Genomic DNA, 14,842 nt, shown 5'->3' with positions numbered 1-14,842 from the left:
ATATTCAGCTAATCTTTTTAATTTTTTACGGATTCTTTCAGGTATTTCAAATCAATTTATATCATATTAGACAATAGAAGTCCGAACTAATGCGATGCACCACGAAACATTGTCACCCACCTTCAAACAAACGTATGGATTCGGATATTTACATTGGATTTTGAGATTTAAACCAGAAACTGTAAAAAATTTATATTGCTTCACTGAAAACAAAATTGAAATTATTCATACGTGGGTACAATCACCAGGTATTTGCTTTACATCTGCTCTTTCATTTATAGCATCAAGAAGCAATTCATCTGTCTGGAAATTCATTTCAGATATATATTTTTGGGTATATCGCCTCTTTAGTGAAGTAGTACATCTCGATACTAGATACGAACCTTGATCCTGGGTTGCAGCACTTCTTATTTCTAAGGTGCCGTCAATGAGATAATTCGCCAATCATTCAACATTTTTCCTATTGAACCTCAAAAAAAAATGTGAGAGTGGTATGATACTTATTGAGGGTATATTTACATACTTGATAACGATATATATTATCGTTATATGATCGATAAAAGCCACCATTATTTTACCTTTGCATCTCAATATTGTGACCATCCGAAATTCTTCAAATTAAAATAGATGTTTCTGCGGTGAAGTACTTTCTTCTAAGTACATTGAAAAAAATAGTATATACTATTAAAGCGTAGCAAAAACTTCATTGGTGTAGCAGATACTTCAGCTGCCAAGTAGATACTTGGAGCAGTAGTAACTGCTTCACTTTATGCATACCACCCAGTATCGACGATATCTTGTCGAGAGGAGGCAACTTTAAAGCCAAGCCAGCAAAACGAAATTACAATGATTTTCAGAGATTAATAGAGATACCTTCATCGCCTGTTTGTACTCAGTCAGCATCGTCAGTCAACGTTACTCTTGAGTAACGTTTTTGAGCAATCGTTCAATTAATATGGATTTAATACTCTGTTATCCATGAAAATTCAGCCAGCAAAGGGCTCAAAGGGTTCTCCATTGTTAATCCTTCACTGCATGAATATAATTTTTTGTCAAACTGGAAATAATTTTGAGATAGACAAATAGTAAGTAAATCTAAAATTTCTTTTTAGTGAAAATCTCACAATAAAGTGTTTTTTGAAAACGTTAGTTATGGATTTTCATCAAGTATCGGCCAATTCCATCATATATCTAAAATCACCAATCAGAAAACTGACGGTTGTCGTTACAGAGGATATGAGTTCTTCTTAGAATACACCTTTAATGGTTTCGAAAATTTTTATTTGAGGTTGGAATTCTGTAAATTTCTTAGTGGAATGGCAATGGCTACCAAGCCGAAAATTTAAGGGTGAAAAAGTTGAGTTGCCGGCGGTGTTCCTATACATCTATTTGAATTTGTGATACAGGTATGTCAAATAATTGGTAAAAAGCCTTAGTATATCAAGATAAATTAAGTTTATTAGTACTTTAAATATGGTTACAAGAATTTTGTAGTGACATATTCCATATTTGACAGAATATATACTCTGTCGTAAATGATGAATATTCGTCCCCGCCTTCATTTTATTTTTCATTTTCAATTTTGTTCATTCACATTTCATATCGACATTCAGTTTTGATCTCTTGGATGGATATACATTGTTTTGTTGGGATATATATTTTTAGAAGCAACGCGTTGGTTGGGTAAAGTTTGTTCTTATTCTCTAACGGGACATAAAAAACCGGTATGTAACTTTTTTCACTTTCAGTTATCAAACTATCTGAGATGTTCAAAAATCCTTCATCAATAATTTTTCACCACACCCATTATTCATATTTAGCTATTTTTTTAATCTGTCATGAAATTTTATCTATGTTGTGGTTAGGTGATATTGGATGGATTCAGTGGACATATACCTACTTATAGTAAAAATGAAATGGAAATAGGAAAATATATAAACATATAGGTGGAGTAATTCAAAGAACACAATTAGTGTATTAGTGACTTGTAATATATAAGTGAAGTCTCTAATTAGAAAATATTGAGATAAATAAAAACCAGGTGTAATTACTGTTACATTTGTTGACAGTTAATTGACATGTGAATAACAATATTAACCACAATCCATGAAGTTTTTTTGGATTAATAATGTAAGGCGTTTTTGAGTTCACAATTGGTATGAATTTATGAATTTTTATGTATATTTATGCTGAGGAATATGAAATCGAAGTTTGACACATCATTTTTTGCAGATATGTTCTTTGAAAAGTTCAGGGACTCAAATTTGATAAAAGACCACCTTTTAATGAATCCATGCTACAGACATTCATTCACTTACCACATTATTTTTTTGTTTTATTCTGTTTCCATGAAAGTATTTTTCATACTACTTAAATGACAATTCAACAAGTTTTTTCAAATTGTTTTGGCAACATTACAATATTGAAATAGAATATTATGGTTTTCAAAATTGATATCAAGATAAGTTTAGTAATTGATATCAAGCTAAGTTGGGTAACAATTTCATTTCCTGCAACATACGTCTTGAAACCAACAAGTTTCTATCGGTGAATGTAAGTCCTTAAAAAAAACAATTTTCAATATTAACAACTTTTCAATGGCTGTATCTCTGAAAGTTTATACAGTAAGTAACAATAAAAAATGTTGGAGATTAGTTCAAGCCCCTCTGCATACTATGCTTTAAATTCAGATAAATTTAGGTATGAGACATTTTTTTTAAATGGTTCAGTTGAAAAAAGACATATTGAAAAATATTGGTTTTTTATTATTTTCCTAACTACTTGAATTTCCTGTCAGTTTCTGTTCATAACTACAACTCATTTTGTATTACATTATAATTGATCATCCTGAAGAAATTTCAGACCAAAAATGGGAACTTGACCAAGTACTTCTTATTCAAATTAGGGTTTTTGATTAGAACATCATATCTGGCATTTTCTTTGTTGGAATATACTTCTCAATTCCATATGTACTCTATTCAAGCCCTACTTTTTCCGAAATAAAATTTCTAGGCTCTCTTACATCAATCATTTAATATGTTTCATCAATGTGGAATCTGTTAAATTCTTGTTATATTTATAGATTAGAACAAATTCTGATAACATGTTCCTTGTCTCATATTTTAAGCTAATAAAACAGGTCTGGGATTCTTTGGACCTTCTTCAAGGTTTTTATGGAGCTCGAGTATGGGAATTATTACAAGTCAATTTACAATTAGTTTTATAAATGTACATATGTGTACAGAATGGGTAATACATCATACATTTCTAACAGATCATTTGAAAGACATCAAAGGTGAATCATACAATTCCAGGCTAGAGTGGTAATGATTTGCTGACAAAACGAAACAAATTCTACGAAATGAAATTATTCTGCAAATTGTTTAATTTTGCATACATGCAATTCTAAAAATTGTTTCATTTTGACCATAATCTGTTCTACGAAAAGTAATTTTTAAAATATCAATATTTCTGTTCCTTCTAGGATTTACAGAAAGAGAACGTCGACTATTTCATAACAATCAATATAGCCATCATGCGCCAATATGAGACCAGTTTTTAGTCTGCTTTGAGATAAAGTATTCATATTCAATATGTTTAGTATTTGTGATTAGTTGTCTCTATTGAACACTAGCTGATAAGCACATTACCTTATAAACTTATTTTGACAACCCTCTAACAAATCCACATTGATATTATAGTGAGGCTACCATATAAAATATGGTGTTATTTTCAATTATACATCTACCTTGCGTAGAGTTAATGATTTTTATAGATTCAACACTCAGGTCTTGAGTAGAAGAGAGTATGAAGCTCAACATTTTACTGGCTTGAGACATTTTTGGGTTGAAAATAATTACTAGATCATTGATTTTTTCTGCTACCTTCACATCTTTCCATTGATTCTATATGGAAAATCAATAAAATTACTGCCATTGAAAAAGTGATTTTCTGAAATTTTTCCGGATTTAAGTGTAATAAGTTGACGCTACACCATTTAGAAAAAATATCTAGATCGTACTACAGCCCCTCAGCATCTGATATATTATCAACCAGCTTGAACATCATCAGATGCTTTTTTTGAAATCTTTTGTTCCGTAATACTGTAACTGATTGGATTTCACACTTGAAAATTGTTTTGACTCTACTGTATATATGTTTAAATAACTTATTTTTATCTTGGTTTATTCCATTTTTGATCTGTACCAACTGCATTTTAGTTGGTTTTAGTTTCATTAATGTGTAGTTAAACGAGGAGCTTGAGCTGTAAATAAATGTTATTCTCTCTACAGCCATGGCGGTCAACGTTTATTCAACGAATGTCACATCTGAAAATCTCTCTCGCCATGACATGCTGGCTTGGGTGAACGAATGCCTTCAGAGTAGTTTTGGTAAAATAGAGGAACTGTGCACTGGTGCAGCTTATTGCCAATTCATGGATATGCTCTTTCCTGGATCAGTGGTATTGAAAAGGGTGAAATTTCGAACCAATCTTGAGCATGAGTATATTCAAAATTTTAAGATTCTTCAAGCCAGCTTCAAGAAAATGTCTGTAGATAAGGTAAGAACTAAGCATTATAGTCACTTCAGTTCCAAATAAATTGCACTGTTACAAATTTGATATAATTCATATTGTTTGGCAAAGGGTAATTTATGATTGGTACTTTCAGTTGGAATACGAAAACATTCATCTTGATAGTGTAACGTAACTGAGGTCAATGGAATCAGATTGAAATGCCTATTCCCTTTGACGAAAAGTAGCATAATCATGTTAAAAGGGAAATTCCATGATCCTTTTTCAAACACACATACACATATGATGCACTGTTTGGAACCTTTGGTGTAGTAATTAATATTACTGGAGTTTTTTCCCCAACACCAAATCGTTATTTTTAACACCTCGACATGTCTTTCGATCACCAAGTGATCATCTTCAAGAGGAAGATTAAACCAGTTTAAAATAACGATTTGGGGTTGGGGAAAAGCTCCAGTAATAAACACATACACAGTTGACCCACGAATATCTGGTAAACATTTTGCAAAGCGGTGTTGAATTATCTTATTCGTTGGATTTTATTGTATGTTACAGACCCCCTGTAGTCCGGAATTAAACAAAAATCAATTACATATCAACTTCTATAAAACATATGATACGGAATTTAGTAAATTAAATAGTGCATTAGACATTTATTAAAGAATTGATTTTATCAATACTATAGCATTTAATTAATGATGTGTTACATGCATACAAAATACGGAGGTGTTGAAAATGATATGAACTTATACGAACCTATATATTTATGAAGCATCAAAATTTTCATCAATTTTCTTTTGTTGTACAATGTTAAAATACGACACCAAGTCTATGTCTCTCTGTCCTGTTGAAAGATTAGGTAGGCAGCTGTGGGAGGTTGGGTATGCGTTCCTTGCCTGTATGCTTATTTGTGTGAGCATTTATCTGTGCACCCACTGCATGTGTGCGCAGATAAATGTTTTTATTTGAATTGGATATTTCCTTTTTTTATTCATGGCTGAAGTTTCAACTTTCAACTTAAATTTCAACATATGTAATGAGTTAGCCATAAATGAAATTCAGTGACTATCTGCTCATTGAGATTATATAATTTTCTTGTCAGTAGTGGTACTTAGTTATCTAGGATTCACTCTCTATGCAATAACACTGCTTAGGAATTATTTCCTCAATCAATTGCTCTGTTATATCAAATGATGAAAAATCAAATTTTTTTCAAATTGAAAATGGTGTTCCATGATACATACTTGTATCATGTTATTTGGCGGATGAGCTGCAAGAAAGTTGCTTAAATCTGGCAAATATATCTATTGAAGGAGTTCAATTACCAATGAAAAAAATAACAAAAATTGGTAATGTATTTTTACAAAACGGTCTATGTTTCACAGCTCATATTTCACATGTATAATGAGAGTATATGAACCTGAAATTGATATATTCCAGTAGGCATTTACTGAACAAAAATGAAACAATACTTTGAAAGTGCCATCTCATGGGGTAAGTGAAAATAATTATTCTCAAATTGGCTTGATGCCAAAAAAATGACCACATAGTTTCACATTTCACTGTTTTTCATTGCGATTGAAGAAAAACATTTTTCAATCCACTGGGGAAATTCTGTGTACTTATGAATGGATTTACAGTTGTGGTATAGATATTTATAAAATTCATCAGTATTCTCATATTGGTTACAAACTTTTCATAGTTTACATTGAATTATTGAATTAAGTTTCTTATTGAGCCACAACAACAACACTCTTGAAACTTGATCATCTAATAGCGTAAAGTTGATGTGGTAATAAATAAACTGGTGATAAAAATTTAACAAAGTTATTGGCCATATTACATGTGGTGATCATCAAATCAAATAAAATTTATTCATCACCGCAAGTCCATACAAACATATAAAAGGAATATATTATATAAACTTATTAGACTAGTCATAACAGAACCTATAAGCTACAGCAATACAGATAAAATAAGTATATATTAAAGAACTATTATCAGGTCATAAGCGAATGAACAATTGTATGTTAAAGAACATTAAAAGCTACAAAGATATAAACATAAAACAAGTATGTATTGAAACAACTACAATCTGTTCATTGATAAATGGAAACAATTAAACGGTTGAACAACATTAAGACAGCAGCACGTTAACGATAATAAAATATAATAATGAACATACATTCGCATAAAAAATTCATCAAAAGAATAGAATAAGTTTTCTTTCAAATAATTATGAAGAGCATTCCTGAAGTAAATTTGATTTGCTGATTAGTGACTTGCACCAAATAGTTCCTTAAAGTGATTATAACACCTTATTGAGGATAAATATGTCTTATCATTAGTCTGAGAAGGGTTGATGTAAGTTTTCACAGTATCTCCTTGAACATTTGTGAATGGGGCTATTTGATAACATCAAAGCTTCTCTTTTCTTTATATTTATAGTAATTTGCAGTATATGAAGTGAAGACAAGGTAATAATTTGTATCTGTGAAAATAACTGTTCACATGATATTCTCGGATGAGCTACCACCGTGGACCTGATAATATTCTTCTGCATAAGAAATATTTTATTGATATGAGCTGAATTTTACCCAAAACATCTGACCATATGTTTAAAAATCTGTTTAAAATCTGTTTTTCCGTTAATCAACTGCCGCCCCCATACGAACGACAACTCTCAGAAGTTGAGAAACTTGTGCGAGCTGAGGACTAACGAGGTCTTACCTTTTAACGTGTGATTCCTAACACGGTAAAAGGGTAGATGCCTAATTAGAAAGCACACCTGCTTAATATTTGCACAACCCAATAATTTCAAGAAGTTAAATAGAAGTCAGTTGTTCGATGCTTTCATTATTGATTTTCATCAAATAGCTGACATCATTGTTCATATTTTCCGTTGAAAATGCCATAAAAAAGTTTTGGATACATTTACTAATAGTCCATTATGAAGACACCATTTATAAAATTCATTTGCTATGATATTCGCCCTTAGTGGACCTACGATAGATCCTTGTAGTACACCAATAAAGATTATCCTCGGCTGTGACTCACTTTGATTCATTACTACTACTTATTTCCTATGTTTCAAGTATGAAACAATCCAATTATTTGCAGCACCTCTAACTCCAAAACGGTACAATTTTTCAAGTAAGAGTGTATGATCAATTGTTTCAAATGCTCTACCGAGGTCTCAAAGTATAGGGTTATCGGGTGTTTTTTCCCATTTAGTGCAACATATATTCGTACACAAGTCTGCAGTTGGTGTAGTTGTGGATTTATTACTTCTCTTCTTCTCAGTAAGAGCTTTTATTTTTCTAAAAATGCAGTCAAGTGAATATTAAATGAAACATTGAAAATTTTTGTGAAATGTGTCTGAGGACATATTTTTTGATAGTTCGTGATGTCCTTTTTGCAGAAATTCTGAAATATTCATTAATATGTGACATTAGTGTACTTATTATTTCTTTTACATATTTTATTGTTTTCCCAGAAATTCTCTTTACCTTGAGCTTCATTGTGCGTAGTTTTCATAATATAATATTCGATGTCTTTGGTGTTGTTGGTCCGACAAAGAATGTAAAATTATGGTTGGGAGATAATCTAACTTCATTAGGATATTGTTTAGGGCTGATGATTATAATTATCAATCAAGAAATAGGAATTTGAGATTAAAACCTCTACCTTTGGCTCGAGAGACTTGAAAATTCATATTTGAATGTTATTTTTGGTCTAACTACATGAATCAAATAATAAAAGTGTACTGGTAAGAATCTGCATATCATATATCATTGATGAGATTGTTGTCTTGTTATAAATGAGTGATTTGATCCAAATATAATGAAATATCAAATTTGTGGCAGACCTTGAAATTTGTCATATTTAAACATATAGGAATAAACTATCTGCTATCAATTCACTGTTATTATACTGGTTGTAGATTATCCCTGTAGATAAATTGATAAAGGGCCGTTTTCAAGATAACTTTGAATTTTTGCAATGGTTTAAAAAGTTTTTTGATGCCAATTACGACGGACGATATTACAACGGGTTAGAAGCGAGAGGTGGCGTAATGATCGGCTCTGGGGCAAACACAAATGGCCATAGCACTGGGCTGATACAGAATCATGCCACCCCAAAACCGCACATACAGACTAAACATGGTAACGGTTGTTCATTTTGATAGATTGTACACTTCGTTTGATTAGTGGAGGTGACTTTTTCTGTATAATTGTAAAAGTATAAAAAATTATACCAGTACGGGATTAGGAGAAATAGGGAGATATTCCTTAGAAATACTTCAATTTTCATTTCTATATTATTGTTATAACTGTTGGAAATTTGGCCAGGTGTTCCACATAGTTTGTGCTTGTTCTGCCACGGAAAGGTTTCTCGGTATTCGGAAGAGTTTGTACCTATCCATCTGATTTGAAATATCGTTCACAAAAAAAAATTAACCGGCTTCGTTGAGAAGTTGGATTTAACTGGTTTGCTTTGAATATGTGTGAGCCACAATAAACCCTCGTGGGTTGTAATGCAGGGTAAAATAGACCCACTCACTTTGGACCTACAGGATTGAATGTTGCCAGCATTTTATATTTCAACCCATGTTTTTGAAAACAAGAATCTCTGAATTCGAATATTTGATAAAGTTGAATTTGATTTGACATCTTCATCCGGTTACCTTATATCTCACAGCTTTTGCTTTATATCTCAACTGTTTCAACAGCTTATGTTTAAGTTACATTATTCTTGTAATAGCATTCAGTTCATCGGAAATAACATTTCATGGTAGAATCAGTTGTAGAATGTCTGTAAAACTACACAGACTGGGACTTGATACCAAGTACACATCTTTCTGAATGCTTTTCAGGGGGTGGATCATGCTCTCAAAAACAAATATTATTTCCTCAGATTTTAATAGAAATTTCTAGGCATGTGAAATTCAAAATTTTCAATTGATATGCGAATTTACAGAGAAGTACGGACAGCTGAAATTGTTTAGTTATATGTTACAGGTTTTGAATTCCATTGTCTGAATAAGGTATAAGCAGAATTGAAATCTATGGAAGAACAAATAAAATGAATTAAACGTTAAAATTATTGAAAATAAAAATTAGTGGACTGAAATATTCAGATGAGCAAAAATTAATAAGAAATGAGTATAAACATTAAAAAAAATCGTGAGAACACTAACTTGTCAAGCAAACATATTATTGTAACTTGAATTGAAAGTGATTTAATAAATGAATTAACAAGAAAATTCAATGTCAAATATTTATATACGGCAAAAATGAAATAAAAATAATCAGGATAAATGAATAAAAATGCAAAAATGAAAAATGAGAAAAAACAAAACTAAACCTATTATGAGTATCCACTGATTTTTTGAATTTTTCATTTTTTATTTTGATTATTTTTTATTTAATTTTTGTTATGGAAAAAGAATATTTCAAAATAAAATCTCGAAATATTAATCTTTCCCAACTGCCTACACTGTAGGTTCTGGTGAATGCCTGCCGAAAAACAACTACTTCCACGGCTAATACTACGCTGGATATTGAATTATATCCGACAGACATTTATGCAATATACCTCACAAAGAGGTTGATCTCGCTGGATGAACGAAAAACATATGGGCTGGATGAACGAGAAACATCTGCGAGACTGTGAGATATTTTGCATAAATGAGAGAGTGTGAGAGAGAGATAAATATTAATTTTCTAGTACATATGTATTTCTCGTTGATACAGTCTTCATTCATTTTTGTTGTTTACATATGTTTGAAATTTTACTTTTTGTAAACCCATTAATTCATGTAAATTAGCTTGTTTCCTTTATTTTAATTTTTATACTCATTGCTCATTCATTTTTGCTCAATTTTTCTGTTTTAACTAACTTGTCCGAATATTTCAGTATCTTCAGTAATGTAATTTGTTTTTTCCATTGATTTCAAATCTGACAACACCTTTTTTTAGACAATGGGATTGCGAACATTCAACAAGAAACATTGTCACTTTCAAACAAATAGTTTCTGAATACATTCACGTAACATTAATATTCCCTATTAGAGTGTTGATAACATGAAATAATTTTTTTATACATTGTCGGAATGTTCCACATTAGTTTTTTCCATGGAGGCACCGCTAGAGAGACCGATGAGATACTGGGGGCATGACCCCTATGGCGCCCCTCATCTGCCGGTGTCGTAACACTAATATGTTTTTTGTCGTTACAACTTTCATTTCCTCACCTTTTTTGATTTTCACAACTTCTTCCATACAAAAATATTTAAATACAAATTCATATATTGAGACAAACTACAAATGATGCATTTCATTTATGTGACATTGAAACAATTTCAGGTAAATATTCTGATTCATCTTGACGATTGGGAAAATTGGCATTTTCATTTGCTGTTCAACTCACTATGATTAATCAGTCATAAAGTAATTAAAAAAAGTTGATCATTGGTCAAATGGAGTGTATAAAATGAAACCGTTCATTCATAACCGTACCTCATAGCTTGGATTATATTGTATGCTGTTTTGTCACTGTAGAATAGGTTTGGGAAAAACACACTGATTTGTGCACGTTTCTTTTTTATTATTATATTATGACATTTGTGGCAGTTGGACAAATTAGTGTAAAAACATTTCCTAACCTGTGTCGTAGAAAATTCACTACTTCCCTTTCTTTAAATGCTTCAGCAACTGCATTAAAAACATTTGGAATGGAATTATGGAACCAATCCTTTTATTCATCAATAATTTTGCAGACAAAGTCTTTTGGATGTACTGTTTAGAACATTTTTTTCTCACTTTTTGTGGTGTGATGTGATTGATTATGTAATTGAAATTCTAATACAACTTTCTCCAGTTAATCTATAAGTCTTTGTTGAATATTATCATCAGGGTTTGGAATTACAGCAGTGATGAGAAAAATTACAAAGAAATTAGCACTTATAGGACAGCTTTCCAAAGGATTTTTTTTTGATAATGCTATTTAAGATGATGGTGAAATGTCAATCTTTTGATGTACACCCGAAAAACTAACGCACATACTCTACCATAAGTGAAAGCCAACCCCGAAATATATATTCATATAGAATTCTTCACAAATAAATAAAATAGATCTGATAATAGTATAGAATATTATTTGCTGCTATATCTTAGCTAAGACAGAAAATATATGAATTGGGTCATGTTTTACAATTATTTCTTTTAATTACTCCATTTTATAGAAAGGTGTACTACTACAAAGAAAAAAAAATTAAAATGTTACTATTTTAGATGGTGCAATCAGTTAATTTTTCCAGTAGATAAAAATAAACTCCCTAGAATCCCTAGATTTTAGTTGAAAGTCTATATTTATGAAATCTAGTTCTAACCACTAGCTGTTTTTATTTGAAGAATGTGATATATGACTAGGTATGTGAGCACACGTAAATATGTTTGTGTGAATGTTCTTTAATATTTGCCTATTATATCCAAAGATTACAAACTTTTTTTTTTGTAATTTGTTTTCTGTAAACTACTGATCTATTTCAAATCCTGATTGATAAATAATCGTTCTCTCATTAAGCATTGTGTTTAGTTGAGGCTTTATAATGTTTTATTGTTTTTGTTTATTTGTTTTTGCCATGCCCCTCTTGACTATTCTAGATTGTGCCCATCGATAAGTTGGTGAAAGGTAGATTCCAGGATAATTTTGAGTTCCTTCAATGGTTCAAGAAATTCTTTGACGCCAATTACAGAGGAACCGAATATGATGCGTTGGGAGCCCGCGGCGGTGAAGGAATGGGCGCCGGCGGCGCCAATGCGCCCAAGGGTCAGTCGCTGATGATGAGGAAACCTGTGGCACCTCAACCTCCATCTCCAGCTAAGTCCAAACCAATTGGGCGAGCTAGTATGTTTTTCAATAATAAGTATTAATAAATGATCAAAAAAGGGCGCACTTTTCCAATATTTTTCCAAGAATTCAACCTAATGTATTATTATTTTGTTTTATATTTCATTCTCAACTTATTCATATGCTAGTTTACTTATATTTTGATTAACTACTGGAGATATGAAGGGCAGAAATTTATCTCTCGAAAACTCACCTACAAAGCATGATTGGAAATTGTTATATTAGTTTCATAATTAGTAATTGTTGATTTTAACTCTTCCAAGAAATCATTTTTATAAATTCATTTTCTCTGTTGAAAAAAAAAGTTTTTCGTGAAAATCGATCGTCCAGCCTTGCGGTTTCAATCACCGGTCCGCACAGCGGTCGAGTGAGTGGGTGGAGCAAACCATCCACATCAACCTACCAGGCTACCGTCCCACGATCTCTGTTTACAAGTTTTTTTTCTTGCTTCAACATGATGTTTCATGAGATGCATATGTTATTAAGTGTTACATCACTTTGTGAGGTGATTTTATCATTGAGAATCTTCTAAGTTGTCATGATGTAATTAAGATTACAATTCATTTTTTATTGGTCCGCCTGCTTGGTACTCAAGATTATCCAGAAAGTGACTACCCTATTGAGACGAGGATCTGACAGAGAAAACGAAACCGAAATGATTTTCTATAAAGGCTGCACAGATGATATATTGGGACAAACCTCAATTACATTAAAAATTATGCCATCATCAGTGATAATTGTGAAGTAATGACAATTATCAAATGGTAAAATAGCTGTAAATATTTATTGTCAATAATGATTTCTTATATATTTATATTCAAAGTTTAACATTCTGTTGATGCTTGATATCAGTGAGTATTGTTGATCTAATAAAAAATTATAATCTAACCCACCTTAAGAAGTGAACCATAAAGTTGGCTAGTTTTTTATTTTAATGAATGCCTATTGACTGAGGGTTCCTTGATTCAATTTTCATTTTGTGTGCATAAATACACATAATAGGAGCCCCATTAAATTAATTTTTCAATTCGAAAATCATGTTACTCAATACCAATATTTGGTTTGAGAAACATGTTTTAATTAGATTCGTAGCAGGAATATATTTCAAATGTTTTCATAATTTTCATTGCTCGTCAGCCCAGCATGATGCTTTTGTGCTTAAATTGAAACAGTTTCTCAACATATGGAATGTAAAACAAAATATTACATATTTTTTCTGTTTTGATAGAGTTCTTGAACCTTTTGAAATATTTATATAATAATAATACATAAATCAGTATGATATTAGGAAATTTATTTGTTTAGTCACTACTCTTGGTATGTTGTTCTATGTAATATCGTTTCTTTGTGTGCAGCACTTGCGCTTAGCTTTCATTCATTAAAGCACTAAATTCATATTGATTGTAGCTAAATATGTGCTATTAACATACTTTTCATGTTATTTTAGTGCCCAAAGTGAATGCAGTAAGACCGACAGCTGCCCCCAAACCTCCTCAAAATAAAATGGCGGGCGACAGCAGTAAATTAGAAGAGTTAACGCATCAGATATCAGAATTCAAGGTATTTGTTTGGAAGCCTATATTTCCCTCATCTATAACTTATTATTTCTGTTACAGACAACAGTTGATGGTTTAGAAAAAGAAAGAGATTTCTATTTCGGAAAACTCCGGGATATTGAAGTGATGTGTCAAGAATGCGAAGATGGAAATCCTATTATCCAAAAAATATTGGATGTATTATACGCAACTGAGGTAGGAACAATGTTCACTTTTGATTGTTGACATGTGTTTTGGACTGATTGGAATTTATATGCACATTTAATTTCAGGAAGGATTTGCTCCCCCAGATGAAGTAGAAGGTGGAGTTGGAGATGAAGATGAATACTGAGTTAAATTAATGGTTTTTGGAACAAAATCGCCTTAAGTTATTACATTTTTATAACTTGTAGCAACAATGATTTTAATTATAACTCAGTTAAGTTTATATTTGATAGTTTTATAAGTGTTGCTTACGAGATGTGTCCAATGAAATGTGAATTGTTGATGTTCCAACCTAATTCTTTGATAAATTTTCTGCTCTACTTATCTGTTATCTTTTCCTTTTCATTTAGTGAAAACTATTAATGCCAGTAAATTCTTTTCCACAGTTTGCACTTGTTTGATTAATAGTGACTAATTTTAAAATTTCGTTATGAAGTAAGATTCTGACTAACAAGAGAATGTTAATTCAAGACATGCTATATGATGACAGGGCTCAAATTCTCAACACATGTTCTCCACAACACTCTGAAACAGAAAAATATATAATTGGATACTTTTGTTGTGGAATTGGCCGCAGTGGTAGTGCGCCCGACTCACGATCGGAAGACCGCGGGTTCGATTCCTGCCTCGACCA

General features: G+C 31.5%; 1 protein-coding gene across 3 annotated transcripts; it reads left to right on the top strand.

Moving 5' to 3' along the window:
• Positions 1-1,244: 1,244 nt before the first annotated feature.
• On the top strand, positions 1,245-14,596 carry Eb1 (microtubule-associated protein RP/EB family member 1). 3 transcript variants are annotated; one of them, XM_023164006.2, is made up of 6 exons: positions 1,245-1,406; positions 4,293-4,561; positions 12,202-12,445; positions 13,896-14,008; positions 14,065-14,199; positions 14,276-14,596. In XM_023164006.2, exons 2-6 carry the CDS (start codon positions 4,295-4,297, stop codon positions 14,333-14,335), a joined length of 819 nt encoding a protein of 272 aa, XP_023019774.1. In that variant the 5' UTR covers positions 1,245-1,406; positions 4,293-4,294; the 3' UTR covers positions 14,336-14,596. The 3 variants fall into 3 exon arrangements, with proteins under 3 accessions (XP_023019774.1, XP_023019777.1, XP_023019775.1); XM_023164009.2 differs by lacking the exon at positions 12,202-12,445 and adding an exon at positions 8,478-8,700; XM_023164007.2 differs by lacking the exon at positions 1,245-1,406 and adding an exon at positions 1,558-1,724.
• Positions 14,597-14,842: the final 246 nt, after the last annotated feature.

Source organism: Leptinotarsa decemlineata, unplaced genomic scaffold, assembly GCF_025532065.1.
Source record: "Leptinotarsa decemlineata unplaced genomic scaffold, Ldec_3_MD MMD2_tig00026340_RagTag_RagTag, whole genome shotgun sequence".
NCBI lineage: Eukaryota > Metazoa > Arthropoda > Insecta > Coleoptera > Chrysomelidae > Leptinotarsa > Leptinotarsa decemlineata.
The sequence above is the reverse complement of the archived record's forward strand: the minus strand, read 5'-3'. Positions and strand labels throughout refer to the sequence as shown.